Genomic DNA, 26501 nt, shown 5'->3' on the forward strand with positions numbered 1-26501 from the left:
CCCTTTAAACCCGAGGAGTGGGAAAACCATGTCAACTAATTGCTGTAGGTTGAAAACATCCTTAATTAGCAGACATCGGACCAAAGTCTGACCCGGTGTCGCTATAGACTGGAAAATGAGCAAGAACAGCAGAAATGTTACATGATTCTTTATCATTTTCAGTAAACAAAACAACATAATCCAGGCACAGATACAAAGTCAAAACACTGTTTCTTCTCTTTTACGTCTTATTTGTGACACAATAGTCAGGGGTAAAATACGCCAGTGTGTCCGTTCGAAAGCGACAAATTCATGAGATGACAAGAAGTGCTTTGCTACAGCAACAATGACAGATTATAGGACAGCACATGCAAACATGTTATTCATCCCAGCTTTATTCTTGAAGAACCATTCACACACACACACACACACACAGTTAATGAACTGCACTGTAAAATAACATTTTTAAATGTCCCAATAATATATATTACAACAAAGACCCACGCATACACTCACACACACACAGTCTGTTCTGGTGGGAATTCCAGTATTGACTAAATGATTGCACCACGTCCCAGATGACAGCTAGCCCACCTGGTAGAAACATGGGCCAAAGGTGAAATTCTGATGCTGCTAGACTGACCAGTCGGACCAGCTTCCTTATCCTTAGGAGTCTGAAGTAGCTCTAAACATACATACAAAAAAAAAATCACAAGGTTCAATCCTCGTGCCATCTGAAGTTTATGCATACTGATTTTTCTATGATGCCGCCACAAGTGGGCAGTACACACAGGGGTACAATATATGCTTTAAAGGGGACCTATTATGCTCATTTTTCAGCCCTTTGTATTGAGTTGTGGACTCCTGTAGAGCAGCTACACACAATAACCAGCACACAAAGCTTTATAGTTCTTCCAGAATCTGCACCTATTCAGCTGTATTTCTTTGGATTTTGTGGATTTCCATGAAAATGGTCAGTTTTATTACCTGCAGGCACACCTGCTCCAGAAAACTGGAAAAAGCATAATAGGTCCCCCAGAGAACTTTCAAACAAGCATGTTAGCTTGTAAAATTTACCATGAATCAAAAACCCAGTAAAGCAACACTAACAGAGGACATAGTTCTCTGCTTGCAAATCAAATTTTAAATGCTCAGCAGATATAGTCTGTCTTTTTCTTCTACTGTCTACCTTCCAAAAATCAATTTCCATACTTGCGTAGGAACCACGCTTACCACTGGCCTTTGGTGGCGTTGCTCCTTCTCTGTTGTGAGATGTTGTAGATCTCCTGGAGCTGCGCCTTCTGGTCGTCACTCAGGGGTGCTATCAAACACTGGTACCAAGCTGCATCGTTACTCTGGACCCCTAAAACAGTCAATAAGTACAGTGCAGGGTTATACAATGTGGGTAGTATTTGTAGTTTTTTTCCACACTAATACTGGGTAAAAGTATCACATCCTGTAGAAATGCTCATTGGACTGAGCTTGATGTCTACTTACTCTTTCATGTTAAATAGTAGTAGTTATTAATAGTAGTTATTACATAAACAACTAGCAAAATATACAAATATATAAAATAATAAAATATCACCGAATGCTACTGTATGTACAGTGGAACCTGTTTATGTTACCCTCTCTTCTATAAAATCCATTTGTACATCTTGTTTGTTGCTGTGGTTAAATGCACCTGCCATTTTGATGCTTACTTTGCACTGAATAGGAAGTCACTGTCTTGCTGTTGTCGTTTCAAGCTGCTGTGATAATGACTTGACAATACTACAACACGTGTCAATTACACAGAACTTGATGGGCTGGTCGACATAAACGGGTTCCACTGATGTCTTATAAAAGATAATAAATCATGCAGAAGGACAAAAATGTGGACTTACTGAGCAGTGCGGATGCAAAGAACTGATACTCATCTTCTCCGTTGTCATAGTCAATGGGTGTGCTGTACTCTTCCAGAGGTGTTCCCTCAAAGCAATCATCATCATCATCATCATCCCAGTAGTCATCATCATTATTCCCATCTCCCATGCCCATCGGTGTACTGGACTGCTGCTGCATAGTATTGCTGTTCTCGTTCACCTCATCTTCATCGCTGGGAATCTCCTCTGCACACACAGACAACATCAAACCGCATATGGATGTAATCTGGCACTAGTTCTTAAGACATAAGACCACATGGTAATTCACTTTGGGGTTTTTATGCTTGCATGGACCCCCGTTTGTCATCTCACCATTTTTATCTTCAGCCAAAGTCTTCTTATGGGCCAGCTGGTCTGGTTTATTGATGTGACGGGAGGTATAAAGGTGTTTGAGGCCCAAGAACAGCAGCAATATTGAAGGAATAATCTGGGCGGCGACTCCCTCCAGCACCGCCGGCCGACTCGGAAGCTCCATGAGCACCGTCAGGCCAATGATGCACATCTTACGGTCATGGAGCCTGGTGAGTGGATCGCAGGGTCGGTTTAAAAGAATGATAAAATGCGTACAGAGCAGAGGCTACTCTTCAAGAAAAGACCGTATAATTCTCTTCTCAGAAAAAAAAGTGTCTCATTGACTTTAATAATAAAAGAAAAAAGGTTTTTGTCTCACCCAAGGAAGAATTCTGTGTCGTTCATCCACTGGTTGATGAAGTGTACAGTGATGGGCTGGGAGTACTGGGGGAAGTGTGTATTGTCCAAAGTGTGCATGAGAATGGCCGGGTTGTAGTAAAGAGCAGCAATAGCCACCTCCAGACACATGATCCTGAGCTCGTTGGACTTTACGCCCCGCATCAAACGCTCCAGGACCGCTTCCACAAACAGAGGGATGCACTACGATTGAGAGACACAAATGTGTTTAAAACCTCTATACACATGTACACGGGCGGACACCACTCTCATGAACTCTCATGAAAAACCATAATACTTAGTTGAGCATGGCTACACTGTTGGTTCTAGACCCAGCCGTGGCAATGAATTTCCGCCAAGTAGGATTTAATATTAATACATTTAATATTTTTGCAGTTAGAGCTTAGAAAACTTGTATTTTCCATCAGAGGATGGAAAAGTTACTTCGACAATTGGTTTGGTTTACTAACTATTTTCTTTATGCCCGTGCAGCCCCCTTGTGGGACTATAATTTGTATAATAAAAACATGAATAAATGATCAATGCATTGTAAAAGGTGTGTAATTATGCCCGCACCACAGTCCTCTGAGCAGATGCAAAAATATTTTCATGAAGTCAATATATTAACAGTAAACAAAGCAAACACGACAATACTAAACCTTGTATTATTTCATCCCTATCAGCAATGTAGGATCCGATTCTGACCTGATCGATCCCTCTGCCTTTGCACTGCAGTATGATCACCTCCAAAAGTTTGGCGGCGTGACACTCTGCGTCCTCACCGGCATCTGTGATCAGCACCTGGGATGGATGGTGAACCACGATGGTCAACGAGTGAAGGCAAAGCGGCAACACTTTCCATTCGGTTCACCCTCGGTACACAAAGGAGCAGCAGAAGAGAACTGCTACCTTTTTGCACATGCTGTAGATGATCTCCAAGTGCTTGGGGTTGGACAGGAAGACATCTGTGTCCACAGTGACGTAGTTATGCAAAAGTGGCAACATGTCTGGAACAAAAAAAGCAACATGCTAGCCAAGAGCGAGAGGGTTTTTGAGGCTGGTTTCAAGGCTGTAATAACCAACCGGGATCAAATAATTCAATAATTCTTTTCCCCACTGTATAAGTAACAGTAAGGGTTCAACCAACCGGTGAAGTAGTCAAAGCAGTCGTGCTGAAAGACCTCGTACAGGACGCTCAGGAGCTGCCACATCTGGGGGGAGATGGTTTGGCATGTAAGTCCGAATGCCAGTGACAGGATCTCCTCGTAGAACTCTGAAAAAAAGATGTATGCCATGTGGAAAAATGAAGCTTTCATTTCCTTTATTTCACATTGAATCAAAAAACATCTCCTCTGGCGAGAACAGTGGAACCAGAAGCCAATCAGACGTATGCTGATGATACACATAACATGGACGTGGCAGCGCACAAGGAAGGAGTGGAACCACACTTTGCTCTCACCCGGCGGTTCCCCATCGCCGCTTAACATGTTATGGTGTTGTAGTGATTCTACAGTTGATCAAAGTTACTTCAGATTTATCAGATCAAAACACAATTGCTGCATAAGATGTCTTTCTAAAGTATCGCAGAAATTCAGTACTCCCACTCAAAGCACTGTTGTTCTTCTAGCGTAAATAGGAAATTCATGTACAGTACTGCAATCTCCAATCTATTTTACTCTTGTCTTCTCTACAAGAGAGGAGAAATATGATCTCAGGGAAGAAGTACATTTGAAACACTTCTATGCTAGGACTATGTTATGCTAGCCATAGCATTTCAGTATGTGGAATCAAACTATGGAATGGATTGAGTAAGGAAATCAAACAATGCACAACGATGAGCCAATTCAAGAAACAATACAAGCAGTTGATGTTTGCTAAATACAAGGATGAAGAGTCTTGAACCAGTCATGATGTGCTATATATATCACTATATTGACACTTACTATGGTACCCATTATGGCATTGGATGCTCATATCACCCAGTACTTCCGTACGTGACAAAAACTTAAAAAAAAAAAAAAAAAAAAAAATATATATATATATATATATATATATATATATAAACTATATTAGGAAAGCAGGAAGTGAACAAATGTAACAGTTAGTGATTGTAAAAGTACCAGATGGAGGGGTAGGATTTAATAAGCTTTGCTTCTTCCTACTCCTTTTGGACATGTGGAACTGGGAACTGATTATGGGATGCACTCAATTGGAATCTGATGCATGTTGAAATGAAATAACACCATTACCAAGTACATACGTGTCATAAATTAGTCTGCCCAATCCTATATTGTGTCAGTTTTCTTGAAAGTGATGTTAAAATATTAGTAGTAATAGTGACAACCCCAATGTCAAGATATTCTACTAACACTACAGAAAAGATGTGCCACAGTGAAAAGGTAAGAATCTGAAACTGTACTGCCTATTCAACACACACACCTGCCATACCTATGATAGGTTTCTGCAACACCAGACCGATCACTTGCAAACAGATACCCTCCAACTGCTGCGTGACCTGAGGAAGAGGATAAAAGAAAAGAAAAAAGCATTAATATTACTTTTCCTTCATCTGTTTATATGGGTGATTAGGGAAGCAATATAGAGGATGACTTACCTCCTTGTGATCCTCCATGACTGTAAGAATGGTATCGATGGTGCTAAGAACACCAAGAGCCATGACAGTCTTGTCCTCATTCTCCTCATATTCCTCACTCTGAAGAACCCTGGTGAAGATCTCTGCCTGGGAAGTACACGTAAACACCCGGTGGTTAAACATACCTGTATGTCCAGTATACATATTGTGTCAATAGACTGTACAGAATGATGTAAGAGGTTATGTCTCTATGTCTCACCAGGCTCTGTGTCATGTCAACAGCAATTGCTGCAACTTCTTGGCTGTACTCGCAGATCATCTTTTGTATGACATTTGTCAAATCATCATTCTCGGTCTCTTTAACCACGTGGAGCAGCTCTTGCATAACTGGTCGGATGTAAGGCCTGATGTACGTCTTTGCTACACAAAGACACAAATGAACTGGATCATTTCTGTATCAACGAATGTTGCTGCAGAACAACATGTGTGAATGCTCTTCATCATTCACACAATTGGATTTTTCCCATCCCTGTCAACTACCTGACTTCATAGAGCAAAACAGCAGCAACTTCAACACCACGTGTTGGCTTTCCTCGACATACCTTCTTCTTGATTGCTGACCAAGGTTTGTAAAGCAATGGCCGCCTCCACCTTGACAGGCATCTCATTGTCATCGACCAGGTCCTTTTTGACCAACTCCACCGCATTCCTCAGTGCCATCACATTGCGGAAATTGAGCTGGCCGAAACAGTGGAGGACCCAGCATGACTGAGGGAAAAAAGTAATAGAACAATAAGGTTCAATTTTGGTGTCATCTGATTCACATTATGCTAATTTGTTGTGCAAAGTGACTACATTAGTGATGTTTTGGTACTGTATGAACTCTTACCCTGGCTCGCAAGTAACCCAATGGAGAGTTGAGCAAAGGGAAGACATAGTTTTGAAGCACCAACTCCATCTGCTCCACGTAAACCCGCTTCTGTAAAACACACAGCATAGCAATGCAGAGTGAAACCTCTTCCTGTCTGCTTGGAGGTATTAGACGAGGAACACAGACACACAAAATGATTTATTGTGTGATTAATTCATTCATTTATTATTTATCTTTCATGTTTAAATGCAAGTTGTGAAACCATTGAATATGTCCACAAAAACCTGGCATTTTTTTTAATGCAAGAACCTCTGTAATATACCTTAAGTAGTAGCTCAGCTAGTGCACCAATGCAATGCAGTGCCCCATCCTTCCTATGAGAGTCACAGCTGGGATCCATCAGGATCTGGTGGCAGAACTCCATCATTTGAGGCATAACCTTGTGAGAGAAAGGCTTGTTAAATGGTGACGTGACATGCCTATAGTCTATCCAGCATCATTTACAATCCAATCCAAATAAACATTCATACATTTAAAAAACAAGAAGTCAGTTCCTACGAAGGGTAATGTAATGCTCAACAATAATTGTACTGTTCTTCTTACCTCCTTTCTCTTCCGTGCAGCATTACACAAAAGACTCTGTGCAGCAGTGGCTGGGAGGGCATGGTCGTCATAGAGATCTGGAACAAAATGACTCATTTAAAAACCTAATAAGAATAGGTGTAAATTCTGGAAGATCTAGTCATTTCGTGTATCTTAATTTACTATTTGTATATAAATACTTGCTTTTTTTATTTCTCTCTCTCCAATATAGCAAAACTACAAGACTACTATGTATTACTATTGTATTATTACCACCCCCCTCCATACAACCCACTTCTCATTGTGTGATTTCTACACAGTATATATTTTGAGAGTACTTACTAAACTTCATATGGATGTACTCAAATGGGTCTTCTTGCCACAGCCTCTCGTCCTCATCTTTGTAACACATGAGAGGGAAGATCACCTCCTGACAAATAGTCTGCAAGAGATGAAAGATGAAATCTTACCAATCGACAAAACTCATTCAATTCTGTCAAACCACTGACTTTTAACAATTAACACATTTGTACAGTTAATCGTACACGTAATAAATAATTTGATATCATCCTTGCCTGGTCCCCACAAGTTACAATGGCCATAATGTATGGATGGATTTTTGCTATGCATGTACTGCTCATTGGATTATTTAGAGTCTTCATATTTGTTATATGTGTCAATTACCAAAAAACTGCAAGGAGTGTTCACATCACAGTCATTCTATCGCTAATCTAAGTAGTATGCATGCACGTGTATGTGAATGGTATCATCGTGCTGTGCCCAAACACACCGTGCTTGGCCTTGTGCGAGTACACCATGAGCTGATTTAATGAGGTGATGAAATGCTATACAAATAAAGGTTAGATCCTTCCACAAACATGGTAATGCTAAATGTCCCGCTTGGCCTCTGTGGTACCTGCATGTGTGGCTTCATCTGTTTCCACGTCAGAGAGTGGGAAATGCCCTGGTTGAGATAGTTGAGACACTGCTGCAGAACACGAGGCGCAACATACTGCCTCTGTCGGTGTTGGTCCACCACCTTCAGCAAGACCTGGACAGAAGGCGAAAACAGAAACAAGGGCCACGGCAAAAGCAAGATCGTTACTCCGAGCAACAAATAAGTACATTTCAAACCAAGGCAAATACTTACTTGCTGTATACCGACTGCGTAAGTCTTCAAGAAGTAGTCAGCAAACTCAATGTACTCCTTTGTCACATTGCCAGGGCTCCCATAGCTGTAAAACATACCAGGAAGAGAGCGTTTCTGTGGCAGGCGTCTTTTATCCACATGAGTATAATCCCGAATGTTCACATCCATATAAAATAAACTTACAAAATCAATAAGGATCAAATCCCTACGTAAACAGCAAAAGACAACAAAAAAAGTTCCATTCTCACCGCTTGAAAAGTCGTGTGATGACACGCAAGGCCCATTTCTTACACTTCCACCACGGTAACACAGGACGGTCATCTTCATCCACCTTCAACGTCTCCTAACAAATGGAACAATCCATTCATGAACCCAGATTTGGTGTTAAAGTGTGCCGTGCTTGGGCAAGGCAGAAAGAGATTACATTCATCAAACATTCCACACTTTAGGTGTCTATATGCTCTTGTGCTCTGGACTATTGGATGGACTGCCAATAAAAAGTCACGGTATAAAAACTCGTGGTGTCATGATATGATAAGAAAACGACAATGACAACATACGTATATGGAAATGGACAAACAGACTTTTCATAACAAAAGTCCCAAAACAATGCAGGTATGTTTTGATATGTTTTAGAGGTTTGCATGTTGCTTTTTACTGTGAACTTCTTTCCACAAATTGAAACAAAAACATTAAATAATGCGGTTGAAGTTATTGCAGTACATTATTTTTATGTTTATGCTAAAAGAACTACAGCTCCCATGATCCTTGGAGTGCACTACCAGAAAGTAGTGAAATAGAGGCTACTATCGCATGAAGTCTTATGCAGCCATTGTGTTTTGATCTGACAAATCTTCAGTAACTTTGATCAAATCTTGAATTATTCCAGCGTCTGCTTGGATATTAACACGGCAGTAGATGTTCAACTCTGATGGAAAAATAAAACCCATATGTGACAAGTGACCGAGGTAGGTTGGCTGGAAAGGATTATAGTGTGCGTATAGCATTTAATGTGTGGTTCCAATCCTGCCTCATGCTCTGCCACTTGCATATTACGTATCATCCACCGTGGCCTTGTCATAGGGGTAGTAGCAAATTAGTTTTAATCTTGCAAGATTAATTCAAGATTAAAGTGCTCTTGACATGAGCACTTGTGATACCTCTAATAAAAACAATTGTTAGAAACAATCATTTACTCAAGTAAACTTTGGCATAGACAGGAAAATGATGAGTGTGCGTGTGTGAGAGCATGGGTCTTACAGCAGGAACATCTTTGTCCATTATGGCACGAAGTATTTCCATCCACTGAGTCATGACAGTGTTGTTGATCAACTGGAGGGGCAGCGAGTACTGCAGGGATACCCCAGAGTAAGATCACCGTCATTACAGTACAACAGTATAAGGCGAAGAAACAAACATACCTGTACAAGAGAATGGAAGATTTTAACGATCTGTTTCTGAATGAGGGCAGCAAAGATTGTGGCATCAGTGAGCAGCTGGATGATAAGTTGCTGAATCCTCGGCAAAAAGATTTGCATGGCTGCAAGCAATGGCTCCCTCTCATCTGCCTTCCTGTACCTGAAGTGAACACACGTTCTGATAAAGACCACTGGAGAGAACCATTGCACATCAGAAGAAGATGAAACGATATTTTAGATGATAGTGGATGAATATCAACCTATTGTTTCCACTGTGGTTCGTGTGTTGCAACTGATAACAAATATCAAAATGTGCACACTACCTCAGACATACACCCTACTGTATGGTGCAACTCAAAAACAGTTAAAAGATAGATGTGAGCTTGCATAAGGAAAAAGGTCAGCAGTGCCCCCTGAGGGCCCCATTTAAAATAGGATTAAAAGCAGAATACTCACTCGTAGGTTTTGACCAGCTGGTAGAGCGACAGAAGGCTGCCATACCAGCTGCCACTGTTGTTTGACTGGAGGTACAAACTTAACTTGTCCACTATGGCCGTCCAACGTCCTGGGAAGTCATGTTTGATGATAGTTCGAAGACATATGGTCAGCTGGGCGCTGTAAAATAGTGCAAAGACTTGTGATGTTATTATCATACAAGTCAAACTAATTCAGTAGTTGGACCAAGTGAGAGATTATATGTACCGTATGGTCTCAGGACAGCGGATGATGGCTTCCACAATGTGGTCCCTGATCTGCTGACGGTCGTTTTCATGAATGTTGAAGGGGAACACGACTTTGCCCAGAGATGGCTCCCTGTCCTGCCAGTACTGGCTAATCATGTTCTTCAGATAAATAGCAGCTGTAGGGACGCACACACACACGCAATCAGACACACAATCAATTATTGTTGGTACAACTGGGACATTTTAAACAGTTTTTGCATGTGAATGCTGAAGCTGAGCTGAAATGCTGAACGGAAAATGTGGAATTATGATGAAAAAATGTGGGAAATTTAAATATTTTGAATGTGTTGCGGACAAATTCCATGATTTCTATATCCACAGTCAAATAACTGCAGTGTATTTTTCTGTATTTATTCGTCATGTCCATCCCTATATCATAACAATCATAAAATGTAATTGCAGGATTTACAGTCATACCTGCTTGGCGGACAGGAAATTCCACCTGCTCTGATGCAATTATTTGGAGCAGAGTTGGTGCAAAGTTGATGATCTTGTAGGACTAAAACAGACCAAAAAAAAGACAGAAAGGAATTGGACATCATATAATGCAGTGGGGAAAATATTGATTTGATATTATATTATGATACACCATACGGATGATACAAACACTATAGAGTATTATGAAAAAATATATAGTTAATTTCATTAATTATATAAGCCTAATTAATGCTGACGCTCTTTTCCAACTTTATTTTGACCTGAACACATGAACAGCAATGCATCTCCACAACACACAAACACATCTCATCACAACACTTGCTCACTGCCACAAGATAACCACGAGGTGCGTTCACAGACACTCCGAAAATCCCCACAAAGTCTTTACTATGCGTACATATGTGGTCTAAATAAAGAGTAATACAGAGAAAACCACAAAGTGACATAACAGGTGTGTGTAGTTTTGGCATTTGCTGGGTTTTTCTTTTGCATTTGTTGTTGATGAGATAAATGCCGTTGACGGACAAAGACATGAATAGGATGCAGAGAAGAAAGGGGGCATGCTAGATTACTTTTATGTCTTTGTTAAACTCTTGGTTCAAAATTGGTGGCTCTACCGTAGAGGATTACATCTTATGTCTTTAAAGATAGATAACTCTTAAGATCTGGCATCGTTTCATGAACTTGCAGCGTGTCTCTTGTGCAGGAGTTTTGGGTGTGTTTCCGTGTGAGACGTTCTTCTTCTGCATTATTTTTTTAAATCGCGGAGTTTGTTGTTAACTTGCAGCATTTTCCCGTTGCATGTGTTTATGGTGTGTGCGTGCGCATTTCGTTTTGGATCATTTCTGTTTGGAGCGCCTGCACGTTGATGCGTGTTTCCCCCTGTCGGCCACCGTACACACCGCTCAAATAATGATACATGCAAACTACATGCGATATTAAAAATATACAATATTTATATAAATATACATATTAATTAACGTCGTGGTGGCCCATAACCAATGACAACCGGACGGTAGTTTTTGTACTTGTAGGTGCATAAAACAACAACGTAATAACCACAGTAGAAATCTCAAGCCAAAACACAAAACACACACACAATGAAGGACTATAAACAACTCGCTGCTTCTGACAGCACCCACCTGATTGAGTTCATCTTCTGCCGATCTTCTCAGATTAGGATCGATAGTTCCCCTCAGAGCCTGGATTATTCGATTGGGATCCATTGCTTTCACTTACATACACAGATCCAGTGTTTGCAATGAAAACTAACGACACGCACTCAATTCCGAAGGCCGTCCGGGGACTGCATTAATTAAATGTCGCCTGAGTAACTGAACTCGACATTTAGTCAAAACGACCACGTATCAAAAGCCGTTTGGCGAGTACCGCTGCTGTTTGTCTCATCCACTGGCGCTTTCTTTACACATGATGCGGTATCACAGCTCTTTCGGTGAAATTTCATAAAGCTTGTTAAAAGAACAAAACAGCCGCTAAGTAGCAATTGGTTGACGTAAAAGTAAACTGAACACACACTTTACGGCTTCATTTTTCTTCGTCGTCTGCTCGAGAGCGCCGTTGTCTGTCGCCATCTTGAGTTTGGGAGCGGTACTGTCCGCATTCTTCCTTTTTAAATCAAAACAGCATGGCCATATTGCACTGTACGTACTATATAATAGCTATGTATTTTTTATTGATTGGTTCGGGACCTGTCGTAAAAGATAAAAAGCAGTCATAATCGCAGGACAACCTAACGGAAAAAGTGGCCGTTTCTGTATCGGCGTTACATTTCCAGTATCACTCTACTGTTCGCTGCTGCCACCTGGGAACCCGGATGAAGAAAATAAAACCACAGAAGAAGAGTCGTTGTACTTCTCGTGTACACGTCACCACTGCAACGTCATCCATTGCGGAAGTCAACACGGAACGGACGATGCAGGGCAGCGAAGTACCCGTGAATTCATCATTGAAAGACGGTAAAAGCACTTTATAAGCCATTGTCGGCATTTTGCGCAGTCTTATTAAATAATTTTAGAACGTATTTTTTTTAATTGCTAACTTTTAATACGTGCACCTCATGTTTACATAGCCTATATGCTACTGTGTGTGTTGGCAGAGTTGTACGTTGATTTCCTGTCAGAGGGGTTTGATGTGAAGGCATACACTGCTCAGGCTATTCACCATGCCGTCATTGCGGAGCAGCTTGCCAAGCTGGCACAAGGAATCAGTCAACTGGATAAAGAGCTGCACAGCCAGGCATGGACGCCATACACACAATTGGGTTGGACTGTATAGACTTCACTCTTCTCTGTATAATAGTACTTGTTTGACCTTCCAGGTGGTTGCCAGACATGAGGACTTATTAGCCCAGGCAACTGGTATAGAGTCTCTAGAAGGTACTTATTAACATAAGAAACCATACCAGAGTTTTAGCAGTTATACTGACTGGAGCTGTATTGTTGTTTTCAGGGGTTCTCCAGATGATGCAGACAAGGATCAGTGCTCTTCAGGCAACCGTTGACAGGTAAGAATGTGCCAAAATGCACATTCTAAAAACATTCATTCATTATTCATTCATTCATTTTCTACCGCTTATATTCACGAGGGTGCTGGAGCCTTTGCTTGGTGCAAAGCAGGAACTGAAGCTGATTGGCTGCACTTAATAACATAGTTCAGCATCCCTGAACTGGCATGGCACACTGCCATGATAAAGTATGATCATTCTTGCATGTGTTTTTCAGGATAAGGACAAAAATTGTGGATCCATACAACAGGATTGTCGCCAGGATTACTCAGCTGGGCAGATTACAGGTAAACACCCGGAGCGAAAAGGTCTCTTAAGCATCTTAATATCTGCTTCCCTTTTCTATCCAGGTGGCCTGTGACCTTCTGCGGAGGATTATTCGTATTTTACACCTAAGCAAGAGGCTTCAGGTTCAGCTTCAGGGTGGCAGTCGGGAGATAACCAAAGCTGCACACAGCCTCAATGAGCTAGGTCAGTCCAAACTAGTTCCAATTGTGTTGTTTTTACGCACATGAGTGAAATGTTCAGCCATTCAACGATTTATCTTTTTGTGTTTCCTTCTACTTCGAATACTACAGATTATTTGTCTCAAGGAGTCAATTTGAACGGCATTGAGGTGATAGAGAATGACCTGCTACTGATCAGTCGAGCGAGGCTGGAGGTGGAGAACCAGGCTAAACGATTATTGGAACAGGGAACAGAAATTCAGGTAAAAAAAAAAAAACCAAAACATTTGGAGAAGGTCTTGTGATTGGGAGGAGACATTTAGCATTTTTTATGTTTTTATTGTATGGTTCAGCTTCATGGGACATATATCTGTTCTCTCTGTTATCTGTCAGAATCCGACCCAGGTTGGTACCGCCTTGCAAGTCTTCTACAACCTTGGCAACCTCAGAGAGACCATCACCTCCGTTTTGGCGGCCTACCAGACCACCATACAGGAGAGCATCATCAGCGCCCTGGACATCAAGAGCCTGACACAGCCGGCCAACCCCAGAGGTGAAGACATAAGTAATTACTGCTTACGTAGTAGCAATCTTGCATAGCATGCTACTTGTGTGCACACAAGAAGTAAATAAGTGGATCTAAAGTAGTAAAAATGATATTCCGCTGTAATTCCCGACTCAGGTGCCCCAGGAAGAGCGGTTCTCCCAACACCGGGAAGCACGGCAGTTTTTCGTGCTGCTCTTTGGACAAACTTGGAGAAACTCATGGACCAGATATGTTCTGCATGCAAAAAAGTGAGGAACTACACAAACTAAGACAAATTGGACACAACTTGAGTAGAATGAATATGACTTTGGGCATGTTAGCATAGCCACGTCATTGTTTTTCTTATATTTGCAGGTGCAGCATCTTCAGAAGGTCCTGATGAAGAAGCGAGACCCTGTCACTCACAGGTGCTTCATTGATGAGATTATTAAGGTAAGTGATACACCTGAAGAACCAGGGTTGTAAGGGATAAAAAAAACCTGAAAATTAATTGTAAATGTTCTAAAGTGCATGGTTGGTTTTTAAGTGGAGCGATTCAACTCAATTTGACAGGAGTTGGATATTATGATGCTTTAACGCGTGTTTTCATATTTGACTACGGACAGGATGGTGACCCCGATATCCTGTATACCTTTTGGACTGATATAACTACCAATCTGAGAGAAGAGTTTCACAAAGCAACTGAAGGTAGGATGGTACGCAGTAACGGTGTGTAATAGTGTAGAGTGGATAAATATGAATGTTTTTTCTTCCTCTTACTAGCATCATCTTTCCTGAAGCAAGCGTTTGAAGGAGAATATCCCAAACTGTTGCGACTGTACAACGAACTCTGGCGTCGCCTCCAGCAGTATAGTGCCAGCCTGCATAGTGCACTTATGAGCAGCGGGGGGGTGGATGCCACTCTGGAGCCAGAAACGGACAACCTCGATCTCTTCTCTCAAAGCAAACAGGACTACAAGTAAGCCATGTTCCTTCCACAGCACTGTTTTGTCCTGGGGGGCTGGGGGGCTCACACAGGGGACCTTTCCACAGCCACGCTTTATAAACAACATGCATTGTTTGTGTTTTGTGGTTTGTGTCATTGGGTGCAGCCCAGAGAGGGCTCTCAAGGACTCTCTGCGTCCATATAAAGCAGCTTACCTTTCCAAGTCCCTGTCTCGCCTGTTCGATCCCATCAACCTGGTGTTCCCGATGGGGGGCCGCAACCCACCCTCCAATGATGAGCTGGAGAGCATCATCAGGACCATCAGCAGGCATGCATGCATGGCAGTTGATTACCCCCAGAAGAACATATCTCAGCGTCTTTGTTTGTTTGCAGTGAGCTGAACGTGGCATCCATCGATTCAGATCTCTACCTTGCTGTTGCCAAGAACGCCGCCAAGACCGTACAGCTCTTCTGTGTCAAGTCTGAACAGCTGGTATGGACCATTTACCGTGTGGTCATGTTCAAATGAGACACAAATTCTCACCCTCGGAGACCTCCGATGTTCAAAATGTTAAGTCACAGTTTGATTTGGATGATTTAAGCCTGAAAAAGCCTCAACAATTATTAGTAAATAACTATAATTGCTAATATGAAAAAAACTCTATAAATTGTAATTGCATTTATTTCATTACATTGAAATTTATTGCATTTGTCGGGGGGGCTAGTTGGTTACCCAGGGTGATGCAAGTCAGGTGATTGGCCCATTAACTGAAGGCCAGAGGAGGAACATCGGCGTGGTCAACTCCCTCTACCGTCTGCATCAGGCTGTTGCCAGGGTGAGGCGTTACTATAACATACTATAACATACTATAACAATACGTTGAGCAATATCCTCCATGTTAGGGAGGAAAAAAAAGTCGTAATTGTTTTGTCTTGTTTTTGCAGATTATTTCTAGTTTGGGGCCAACCCCGACCGCTCCTGCAGAGGCTCTCTCTTTTTCTTTGGAGGTATCAGTGCCGCTGTTGTACTGTGTTTTTATGGATAGAAATATATCATAAAATGGGAAGTGTGGGCATCTGCTTCCCTGGTCAGTTAAGAAAATGTCTGGACTAAGTTGAAAGACTAAAGGTCTCCCTGTTTTTTTTTTAGGAAGGGCAGGCCCTGATGAGCAGCGCAGTGCAGCCCCTCCTGCAGTCAGTGAGCGACTCAATAGAGGCCATCATAATCACGCTGCACCAGGAGGACTTCTCGGGGTCAGCTTTGATTGAACAGCAGTTACACAAATACAACAGCCATTTTGTGCACCTCCATTTTTTCAGTGCTTGAACATATTTTTTGTGTGTTGCAGCGGTCTGGACAACCCCGGTAAGCCTGACGCTGTCTGCTCGCTCTACATGAAGGAGCTGCAGGGTTTTATTTCCAGAGTGATGAGCGACTACTTCAGACACTTCGAGTGCACGGACTTCATCTACGAAAGCACGGAGTCCATTGCTCAGCGAGCCATCCAGTTATTCATACGACATGCCAGCCTGCTGCGCCCCTTGGGGGAGGGCGGAAAGATGCAGTTAGCGACCGACTGTGCACAGGTGAGGATAACAATAATTAGTTTATTGTTGTTTATTTGATTCACTGTCAACTGCATCCGATTGTTGTCTGAAGATGGAGCTGGCCGTGGCTCCGTTATGCAGAAGAGTATCCGATTTGGGCAAACCTTACAGAATGCTTCGCTCCTTTCGGTATGTAGCTTCAATTTCATTCAAGAAAACATTTCACAAACTCGGAAAAAATGTCCTAAACGTGTCACCCGTTTCAGGCCACTTCTGTTTCAGACCAGCAATCTGATCATCAGCAGCCCAGCTGTGGGTGAGCTCATTCCTTACAGCACCGTCCTTCACTTCCTGTTCGCCAGGGCCCCATCCGAGCTCAAGTCCCCCTACCAGGCCTGTACACGTCGCACACTTACAACAACACGCTTTCAGACGCTTGTACAACCTGATGGAGTCTCGCAGGAAATGGAAAAAGTAAAGCGTTGTGTCAATCACTCACAGAGAGCGGAGTGGTCCATCACGCGATACTCCCAGTGGATGGATGCTCATCCATCAGAGAAAGACCGACTCACACTCATCAGGTGACCGCATGAATAATTATGAATAATATTTTACCATTTGCCTGGTAAGAGTACAGCTCTAAAAATATCATTTTTATAATATTTTTGTGTTCTAATACTGCAACTTTATTGTTGTCAAATGATGACTTTCTACTTAAATCATTGTTTTTCTAATATTGAAATTTGACTTTTCTTCTCATGTTCAGACTTTATTCTGACAAAAGTATGGATTTGTTCTTGTTAAACGGACTTCTTGCTTATTAAATCATCCGCTTCCTCTGTAGGGGCACCTTGGAGGCGTACGTCCAGTCTGTCAGGGCTCGGCAGGGGAAGGAGTTTGCACCCATCTATCCCATAATGCTCCAGCTGCTGCAGCGAGCCACCAAAGAGTCTTTGGACGTGAAGGCATCAGGATGACGACGCGTGTGTACGCTTTTACCTTAAGTCGGTAAAGAAGTGTTTCTTGATGGGGGGTTTATGAAGGTGTGGTACAGATGTACCATTCAAAGCATTATTCGCACTACTCAGTGTGGATGGCGTTAGCTGCATGTTTTCATGAAATATTACTCATGCCTGTATATGCTCAGTACAACTAAGAATGACAGTGAATGGATGTGTTCTGTGTATTCAATTTCTCTAGCATTTCTGTGCCATGAGCAACATACTGCAATGCTAACATTTTTTTGGAGTTCATCTTTTACAGCTATTTTAAATCAACCACAAGCAGGTGTTTTTAGACTATTACAAAGCTTTTTCATACACAGGCCTGTTTTTAAAGCTTTAACAGGATGCTTTTTTCAGTGACAGTACACAGGTGTTTTATTTTAATTAATGACACTAATATACACAGGTGTTTTATTTTAATTAATGACACTAATATACACAGGTGTTTTATTTTAATTAATGACACTAATATACACAGGTGTTTTTTATTTGATTGGATTAATGACAGTACCATACACAGGTGCCTTCAAATGGGCCACTTCCACTGGTTGGGAGGAGGTTCGTCTATCAGTGGTTCCCATGGTTTCCATTCAGACATCTTTCTTGACAAAGCCAGCTCGCACTCTGCCTGCACACACACACACACACACACACGTTTTCGTTAGACACTAGAAAACTGATAATTGCATCATGACATTTTGTAAGGATGTTCCCATCAGGGTTTTATGCCGCCAAGTCGTATCATCTACGACTGAAATCATCCGTATCATCACTAGGGATGCTGGAGCCTATCCCAGCTGTCTTCGGGTGAGAGGTGAGGTACACTCACATTCATACCTATGGACAATTTGGAGTCACCAATTAACCTAGCATGTTTTTGGAATGTGGGAGGAAACCCACGCATGCACGGGGAGAACATGCAAACTCCACACAGAGATGTCCGATCCGATAGCTGTGTGGGCTGCGTGCTAACCACTTGTCCACTGTGCAGCCAGACCAATATATGTATGCAAGAATTGTCAACAATAATTCAGACTCATTCTGACATGGAATGTCGACCAATAAGTGAACGAGTCTGCAGCTTTGTGAGCAGTACCTGGAAAATGACCTCTTCAATCTGTCCACAGTTGATCTTTTTCTCCAACTTTTCAACATCAGGTTCCTGTGAAGAAAGTACTTGTCATGGTACTGCAGAGTGTGAAATTGAGATTTTTTATATGAATCACAATGTAGAGAATATAACTATATTTAACTGGTGAGCATATCTTCATCCCTACTACTGTTGCTGATGGAATAATATTGTATTGACAGTTATACATCACCTTTCCCTCCCACTCACCGATTGGACGTGGCCATACTTCTCATTGACCAGCTGTTCAGTGTACTTCCTGTAGGCAGCATCCTGTGGCATGGTCTGCAGAGAGGCCAGGATTTTGGAGTAGAGAATCTTCAGCCGCTGAAAAACACCCCGTGCAGGTTAGAGGAATGATGTGCGGTTGCACTCGAAATGATGTGAACATTTACACAGGCGTCTCAATTATTTGAGGTAAAACAGAAAAAACACTGGCTGTTTCTTCAAAACACAGAACAGAATCATAAAAACTGTATGATTTGTCTAATAATATAAGCACGAGACCCTGAACCTGGTCTGTGTGCACCCAACTGGATCAATTCTGACAACTATGGATGTGTGTGTCTCACCTCATGTGGATTTTGGGCCACCGCCAGTCCGACCAGGCCGGTTGACTATAAAAGATCATCAGGAGATGTATTAAAACGATGGAGACTTTTTTTTTAAAGCACCTAGCCCTTATTAGACCCAGTTCGCTTCAAAAAGCACTACACCTAGACTTCTCAAATCTGGACTGGGTTAATCTACAGACCCCAAAGATTGATAAAAACAGTTTGTGATTTGTGAAACCTTGCAAGAAAAAGGACATGACATCAATACGACTCCTCAGTACTTTTTTTGTACAGCAGAGACCATCATTGGTATTGAGCATATAATAAAAACAAGGTCGAAATGTGGCTTTGTTGCCTTTAGTATAATATAATAAAACGCCCAATAACGAACTGTTATTTTTTCAAATTCTCACGACATATTTTAAATAGATTTAACGTTACCATAGTTTCTTGAACAAAGCCATTTCTGCGGGGCCACAACAGTATTTACGTTACGTTATGCGACGAGTAGTAAAGTATCACGTTAAACCACAAATACTTTCCTTGTAGTTGGGAATTTTGACAGCATAACGTGCAATAACCACAACGCATCGAGTTCATATGAAGAATTATACAGTTAATATTAAAAAGGTATACACATTTTGAACCCTCAATGGAGCGAGTGAAGCTAAACGCTAGCTAAAGTCGTCGCTTTGAGCTGTGGAATCGACGCCAAACAAAAACGCTTAACTATATAATAATTAGACAAATACAACGTATAGCTTCTTTTAAGTGTGGAGTAAACATTAAAACAAATATTGACCTCTACCCGTACCTTTTTCAGAAGACCTGCCATTGCAGAGGAACACTTCCGGCGACGAATTATGACGCAATGCAGTAAATCACCGGTCCTTCAATGTTGCGTTTATTTAACTCGGAAATCGAAAGCAGTATCCGTCAGTATCCGTCTTCCGGTTGTGTGTAACGTTATATGGGGTTTACTATTACTATTATTGGTGTATGCATATCTGTAAGTGTACATGCATACATATATATTTATGTATTTAGAGTATACAAAGTGTATATGATGCTTATAAAGACTGAATGGGAAAATTCCCAACAGCCCCTTTGAGGCCTTGCCGCCCAGTTGATCAATTGTTAGGAGTGGTCTTGGTTTTATGAGGTCAAAATATGACCAGCATGATGAAGATGACTGATAAAAAGCTTAAATACAAATTCTAATTGAACCAGAGGACATTTATTGATCCGTTCATAGATCACACATCTGTTGGAGAGCAGAGATATGTGCAAAACATACCGAAACATCGGAACAGTCGGCTCATATTAAACATTTCTCTGCCCCCAAATACATCAGGTGGATGCCAAAGAGCGCCATTTTGGTGTCATGTGACCACAACGCATTCTCCCAAACTTTGTCTACATCACTCAGGTGTTCAATGGCAAAGTTCCTTGCAGGCACTGGAGGATGAGGATAGCAATCTATTGCAGCATAGTGTTACTAATGCGCTCCGACCTTCATGGCATCATTAGGTCACATCTATTTTCATTGGGGGGTGGGGGGTGGGGTCCCTCACCTTTGTCACAATCATCACGAGTGTTAGCTTGTATTTCTTCCATTTCTAAATGCTGTTTCTCACCAAGTTTCTTGCTTCCAAATAACAGGAAATGCTTCTTGACAGCTGTGCTGAAATCTATGAGATGTTTTTTTTTTTCTTCAGAAAACACCCAAGCCTTGAGTCTCAAGTTGTGAACTTTATGATGGACCTAAGCAAACACACACTCAAACACGCGTACACACACACATACACATACACACACTCTTTGGAACAATACAGCAGATGGACCAGTTGCTTTGATGACTTCAACAGACCAAGGATGGCGTTACATTCATGGACGCCTTGCCATAGTACGCCACTAATTACAGTCACTTGTCACTATGTTTGAACTGACAGCCAGTGTTCAACCACATCCAACTGGAGCAACTATTTTTAGAACATTTGGTAGAAAAAGGGCACATACAGCTACAGTTCCTTTGGAGGAGAAAAAGTCAAAGTAAAAAAATATATTACAAATCTGAAGTATTTACAAAGACGGCTTCTTGCTACAAATGTGTCTACAATTACTCTGTCGTTCTCTACTTACAGTAAACATCTCTCTAATTATCTTGTGCTAATAAGCACCTATTAGACATGGCTTCGGCAAACTGTGGACACAAGTCTCGAAACTCCTAGAGGGGTCACCTAGAGCAGTGTTTTTCAACCTTTTTTGAGCCACGACACGTTTTTTTTACATTGGAAAAATCTTGTGGCACACCACTAACCAAAAATGTTACAAAATGTTGGCCCGCGGGCCGCGAGTTTGAGACCCCTGGGTTAAAGAAATATTCCATCCCTGTTCAATTCTTTCCGTTTGAGCAAATAAACCAAATGCAATTGGAATATTTGGGTCCATGTATGCTATTGATATAATATTTGCAAATGATGATTAATAAATGTTAATTATAAAAAGGGATATTGGATAATTCGGTTTCTCAAGGTACACTTGTGTGCCGCGGCACAGTGGTTGAAAATCACTGACCTAGAGGAGGATTTCAGAACGGCTCTAGCTGTCCTTTGGAACAGCTTAGAAGAACATCCTGTGCAGAAATACAAAACAGGTAGAGACATTTTATTATTTTATTAGCCGTGAATATTACTTTCTCATACTCTGATGCACGCACCTGCAAATATTTGGGTCGAGGAGTACAGCCGTGTCGGTTGGTAGCTTGGACAGATGCACAATCTTGGTCTTCTGCTGCAGTCGGTCGCTCTCGTTCACCCAAACATCTGGCAGTCTAAAACAAAAACGAATTATTTGCTCATTCATATTTATCATACGCAATGATTTCCCAAGAGTTCCTATGGAATGTCTTTAATGCGAGTGTGTGACATCATTCTGCTGAAACGACAACAAACCACAGAGGAAAGTCAGAAGCTGAGACTGACAGTACTTTGCCGCACCTGAAGGGGTCCCACGTGTAAATGTGACCCCAAAGCAGTCAGCCGTCTACCTCGCTCTACGTTTCCGAGGCAGACGTGCTTGCTAACCACCAGGCCACAATGCGGCACGGAAGGAAATGGACTTTTACGCTGTGCTATAAATGTTGCCATGTACAGCATACACAAACGCACCACACACGTTGCACAAAAATAAATAAATCAGGAAGCAGAGCAGCGTTACTCCAACGATTAGTTGCAGTTTCTGGATGTCCACAGTGGGACTTGAACTCACGCCTTTGCTTTCCAAAACACAAGTCCTTACATGGCTGTTGTCACCCCTAAAAAAAACAACTTACATGTCTTCAGGTGTCCAGTGTAAAAGAACTTTGACTTTGCCAGATTCTTCTTTCCTCCTTGCTATTACCTGGAAGCACACACACGGTAGACATTCATCGTTAATAATAATAATAATAATACATTTTATTTATATTGCACTTTACATTATAGAAATCTCAAAGTTCTACAAAGAAAGCATAAAACCTACAGTGAAGCCATGGAACAACACAACAAAAGGTATATGGAGCGTCACCGTGTACACACTGGTGGGTGAGGGGGGCCATCTTATATTGGCTCCTCAGTTCCACAGGGGGCCGGTGCGGTGATTCCAGGATGGAGGTGCACCCTCATCAGGGACCCTAGCAGCGTTGTTCTGGATGTATTGGAGCTTGTGAATGCTCTTGCTAGGGATCCCATGAGGAGCGTGTTACAATAATCCAGCCTGGAGGAGACTTTGTTGAATATATTATAGCTCGCCTTCTCCATCGCTGCCCCCACCCTGTGGAAGTCTTTGTTCAAGTGTTTGAATACGGCCCGCCCAATCTTTCCGAAGTATTTCATTTAAAGTCAACATACAACCTGGCATCATGGCCTGAGCCAACCTTTTGATGGTTTTATCAATTTCGTTTTTTGACATGGTCTGTTGTTTACAAAGTGCTCCTGAAAAAAGGGACACAAGCACATAATAATAATTATTATTATTATTAGATTATTTATTATAATTATAATTAGAACTATTATGATTATTATAATTATTATATCAATGCTAATTATTATATTAATTATATATAATATTGTTATATTTGCATATTTTACATAATAATATTATAATTATTATTTTAATTTTATTGTAATTATTATAATATTTTATTATTTTTCAAATATTTAAATATAAATATAAAATAATAAATAATAATAGCAGATTGCATGACAATTTTACAGATACAATAATACCAGGTGGACTGTTACGTGTAAAATATATAGTCTGCCCCCGAGTCAAAAAGTTTGCCCACCCCTGGTTTAGATCCATCGTGTTGTTACGGCTCAGCAACAAAAGAGTCAGTGTGTGTGTGTGTGTGTGTGTGTGTGTGTGCGTACCGTGCTGTGGAACACCACACTGTGCCCATTGCCCAGGCTCTCAATATGTGTTGCCAGGTTGAGGCATATCGCTCGATGGCGGATGGCATCCATGGTTTGGGCATCGAAGAAGTCATGAGGACGGGCTAAGGAAAAAAAAAAAAAAAAAGACACGAACATTCATATTATGTTTGTTCAGATTTGCCCAAATGTGTGTTGTGTTTGAGCGTACTTGACGTATAAAAGTGTGCATCGTTTGACTTGTGTGTCTTGTGTGTGGCCTCAGCACGTTTGAAAGGGACGGGCCGGTGCCATTGCTGAGCACATAGGCACACTTGGGCAACAGTCCCAGTACAACTAAGGTCATTTGCATAATCCAGTCCCTCCAGGAGAGTCCTAGTTCTAAACCCAGTTGGGTGTTCGCAAAACAGCTCGCCTCCTTTAGGAGGCGTGTGATACACCTTCAGTATAAACGGCTCCCTCCCTGCCAGAGTGGCGACACTCCCAAAAATGACTTTTTCTCGATGAAGACTTTAATGCTTGTTTACGAAGAATTGCTTACTCATTTTTTTTAACTCCCATTTCTTCTTTTTGCATTTTGAAGCTCCACTTATGAGCCTGCAGTAAAAACTCATTTTGATGGGGAGTTTATATTGTACGGTAAATGTCTATTAGCAATGCAGTTGTTACTCATGCCAGTTATAATGCCGCCTCACACGACATCAAATAAGATAGAAAAGTTGCAATAATACAATCTTATGACATGATGATACGGTACATGTGAATGCACAAAAAGCTTAAATACATACGGAGCGAGCGCCGATGTTTATTCTTGAGCTTTCTCCTCCTGTTGAGGCCGGCCTTGGACGGAGACTCCTCCTTCACTTTGCCGTGACTGGAAACCTTGGACGAACTTTGAGAGCTGAAATGAGTGGGAACGTGACGTGCCAGCCCACCCTGAGAGGCAAAAGTGGCATTGCAGCCTCCAACCACACACTGCATGCACACACACACACACACACACACACACACACACAATTGAGAAAGGCAGGCCAAGTGTGCAGCGAGGACAATATCTGCTATGCGGGAATTGCGCGTCACCTTGAATGGTTTGTCGCCGCTGTGCGTCAGCATGTGTCTCTGCAGCCAGCTCTGACTGGTGGATCGGGTGTTATAAACCTTACAGCCCTTCCACAGACACACAAACACCTGCGTGGAGAACCCAAACAAACGTCCAGACCAAAAAGAGCTTTAAAAATATTACCCAATTTCCCGACTGATGACTCAGATGTGTACAAAAGTATGGTAAACTTGCAGCAACTACTACTCAAAAGCCTTACCCCCCCCCGCTGATCGTCCACATGCGTAGCTCGGATGTGATCGGCCAAATCGGGACTGTTGGAAAACTGCAGGTGGCAGTGATCCCAACAGCACGTGTAGCTGGACTTGCCATTCACCGGCACCGTGCCGTTGCTGCCGCCATGACTGTTGAGCATTGCCGGCGTGGAGCGGCCGCTCGATGCCGTGCTCTCCATATCCATTAAGGTGCTGCTGATGCTGAGACACAAAGACACCGAAGAATATTGTGGCAGTCCTAACTCCTCAAAAGTACATCCACAAAGATGGTGGTAAACTGCAAGTATGCTTCATGCAGATTTAAAGGTAGATTGTAGAGGACTGTATTGTTTGTGTCTGTTTATTCCAATAAGTTTATGGCCTTATTTTTAATCTCATTTTATGCCTGTAACTTAGCTGTCAGCAACTGGAGGTTGGAATTCAACCTCAGGCTACATAACGTATTGATCCATCCATCCACCCATGTATGTAGTTTTGGAGACCAAAGAATACTAAACAGCGCCTCTGCTGGTTGCAGTAAAGTAGTGCACTCCTTTCTGTTGAAATCGACATAATCGACCTACAATCGATGTAATTCTTTACTGTAGGCTAACTTGTCATATTCAAACAGTTATTAACCACCAAAGTGGTAAGAAAAACATAATGGATTTTATTTGACTCAGAGAGTAGTTAAGTGTGTAATTTGTTTATGTTTGGATAGGTACTTTCCGTGGGATTTCAGACCGACTGTGAATATTTATACAGAAAGTTACTAGCTATGACGGTAACAATGTTAACAATAACAAAGCTATCTTATGAACACAGTCAACGGGGGCAGCAAACGAGTCTCCGAGCTACTTCCACAAACCTGTCCTCGGAATCCATCCGACTTAGCGGCTCTCCGTCCGACGAGGTGAGCTCCACGCTGGCTCGTCTTTTAACGCCGTGCTCGTGTTTCTCCGCCGCCTTTGTGTGCTCGGGAGGCGGCGAGGGAGACACGTTCCCTCCCTCTCTTTGTTCTTGTCTCAGCACCCGGGAGCCCTCTTGGGCGGACTCGGGACTACTCGCCAGACTCCCCTGTGCGGGACTTTTCCCCGCTTCGGATAGTTTGTCGTCTCGGCCGTAGTGGCCCCCTTCGCTCGGGGAAGCCGTGTCTTTGCAGTCGTCGCGAGTCAGCAACGTGTTTCCCTCGTGTTCTTCACCGCGACCACCACTGGCGTCCATTCCTGCCCCGTCCTCTTCATTGTTACCCGGCTCCCGTGTGGAGTCCGACACGGCCTGGTCCTCCAAACCGGTATCTGCGGCTTCTTCGCTGTCATTGTGCGCCACTGTTGACTGAGAATCCTGGGTGGCTCCTTCGGTAGTCACTGGAGCCATATTCGACCAGCGCGGTTGCTGTTATTTGTGTTATTTTCGGGGTTATTCCAGTCAAAAAGTTGCCTTCCTGCCGACTCTTTCCTCCGCTCAACTCTACAATTCAAGTCAAGACGACAGCAGTCGTTTGTAGTGACGTCAGGACGCTTGGCTGCCCAAGATCGTTTACAAGAAATTGATACATAGCTCGGTGCCGAAAACGTTTGGTTTGCATTCATTTTCCAAACCTTTGGTACTCATTAATATGTCCCGGCTGACAACAATAATGGAAAATAATGATAACTTGGTCTGTGACTGTTCTAACAAGACTGATTCATATCCTGGTAATAAGTAACACA

The 26501-nt window shown here is 42.2% G+C and overlaps 3 protein-coding genes across 4 annotated transcripts; 1 reads left to right on the forward strand and 2 right to left on the reverse strand.

The window, feature by feature from the left end:
• Nucleotides 1-133: 133 nt before the first annotated feature.
• On the reverse strand, nucleotides 134-12031 carry ipo8 (importin 8). Of its 2 annotated transcripts, none has more exons than XM_058068535.2 (25): nucleotides 11529-12031; nucleotides 10366-10447; nucleotides 9908-10064; nucleotides 9662-9820; nucleotides 9209-9365; nucleotides 9048-9137; nucleotides 8036-8130; nucleotides 7788-7872; nucleotides 7554-7688; nucleotides 6980-7079; nucleotides 6659-6735; nucleotides 6378-6494; nucleotides 6074-6163; nucleotides 5787-5952; nucleotides 5444-5604; nucleotides 5206-5331; nucleotides 5031-5106; nucleotides 3739-3864; nucleotides 3501-3598; nucleotides 3297-3392; nucleotides 2575-2795; nucleotides 2217-2422; nucleotides 1866-2090; nucleotides 1213-1342; nucleotides 134-664 (listed from the first exon to the last, which is right to left on the reverse strand). In XM_058068535.2, coding segments are annotated over exons 1-25 (3060 nt in total). In that variant the 5' UTR covers nucleotides 11613-12031; the 3' UTR covers nucleotides 134-663. The 2 variants fall into 2 exon arrangements, with proteins under 2 accessions (XP_057924518.2, XP_057924519.2); XM_058068536.2 differs by having other exon boundaries at nucleotides 5040-5106; nucleotides 11529-12029.
• A 107-nt stretch (nucleotides 12032-12138) lies between these two features.
• cog5 (component of oligomeric golgi complex 5) lies at nucleotides 12139-18639 on the forward strand. The gene is made up of 22 exons (XM_078794515.1): nucleotides 12139-12362; nucleotides 12503-12642; nucleotides 12725-12782; nucleotides 12856-12910; nucleotides 13128-13197; nucleotides 13261-13381; nucleotides 13489-13619; nucleotides 13750-13909; nucleotides 14039-14151; nucleotides 14258-14335; nucleotides 14509-14590; nucleotides 14666-14861; nucleotides 14995-15156; nucleotides 15222-15321; nucleotides 15554-15664; nucleotides 15774-15836; nucleotides 15979-16082; nucleotides 16178-16415; nucleotides 16489-16565; nucleotides 16643-16769; nucleotides 16878-16957; nucleotides 17221-18639. The coding sequence occupies exons 1-22, from the start codon at nucleotides 12221-12223 to the stop codon at nucleotides 17351-17353; spliced, it is 2541 nt and encodes an 846-aa protein (XP_078650641.1). The 5' UTR covers nucleotides 12139-12220; the 3' UTR covers nucleotides 17354-18639.
• Nucleotides 17878-26318, reverse strand: LOC131126244 (zinc finger protein AEBP2-like). The gene is given in 14 exon segments (XM_078794522.1): nucleotides 17878-18008; nucleotides 18477-18542; nucleotides 18720-18836; nucleotides 19082-19126; nucleotides 19711-19730; nucleotides 19856-19910; nucleotides 20638-20695; nucleotides 21759-21896; nucleotides 22398-22465; nucleotides 23476-23600; nucleotides 24264-24450; nucleotides 24556-24663; nucleotides 24795-25011; nucleotides 25658-26318. Coding segments are annotated over 14 exon segments (1815 nt in total). The 5' UTR covers nucleotides 26167-26318; the 3' UTR covers nucleotides 17878-17906.
• Between the last annotated feature and the right edge of the window lie 183 nt (nucleotides 26319-26501).

Source organism: Doryrhamphus excisus, linkage group LG2 (assembly GCF_037039965.1).
Source record: "Doryrhamphus excisus strain RoL-2023G ecotype Guam linkage group LG2, RoL_Dexc_Guam_v1.1, whole genome shotgun sequence".
In the NCBI taxonomy this organism is placed as follows: Eukaryota; Metazoa; Chordata; class Actinopteri; order Syngnathiformes; family Syngnathidae; genus Doryrhamphus; species Doryrhamphus excisus.

What these genes read in the sequence shown, in the direction of transcription:
- ipo8 (XM_058068535.2), bottom strand. Translation starts at nt 11,612, where the DNA reads ATGGATCCCAATCGAATAATCCAGGCTCTGAGGGGAACTATCGATCCT. An exon ending in ATCACACGACTTTTCAAGCG is followed by an intron (nt 7,873 to 8,035) that starts GTGAGAATGGAA and finishes TATGTTTTACAG; the next exon opens with CTATGGGAGCCCTGGCAATG. An exon ending in TTTGGCTGAAGATAAAAATG is followed by an intron (nt 2,091 to 2,216) that starts GTGAGATGACAA and finishes CTGTGTGTGCAG; the next exon opens with AGGAGATTCCCAGCGATGAA.
- cog5 (XM_078794515.1), top strand. Translation starts at nt 12,221, where the DNA reads ATGAAGAAAATAAAACCACAGAAGAAGAGTCGTTGTACTTCTCGTGTA. An exon ending in TGGTATAGAGTCTCTAGAAG is followed by an intron (nt 12,783 to 12,855) that starts GTACTTATTAAC and finishes TGTTGTTTTCAG; the next exon opens with GGGTTCTCCAGATGATGCAG. An exon ending in CTCTCTCTTTTTCTTTGGAG is followed by an intron (nt 15,837 to 15,978) that starts GTATCAGTGCCG and finishes TTTTTTTTTTAG; the next exon opens with GAAGGGCAGGCCCTGATGAG.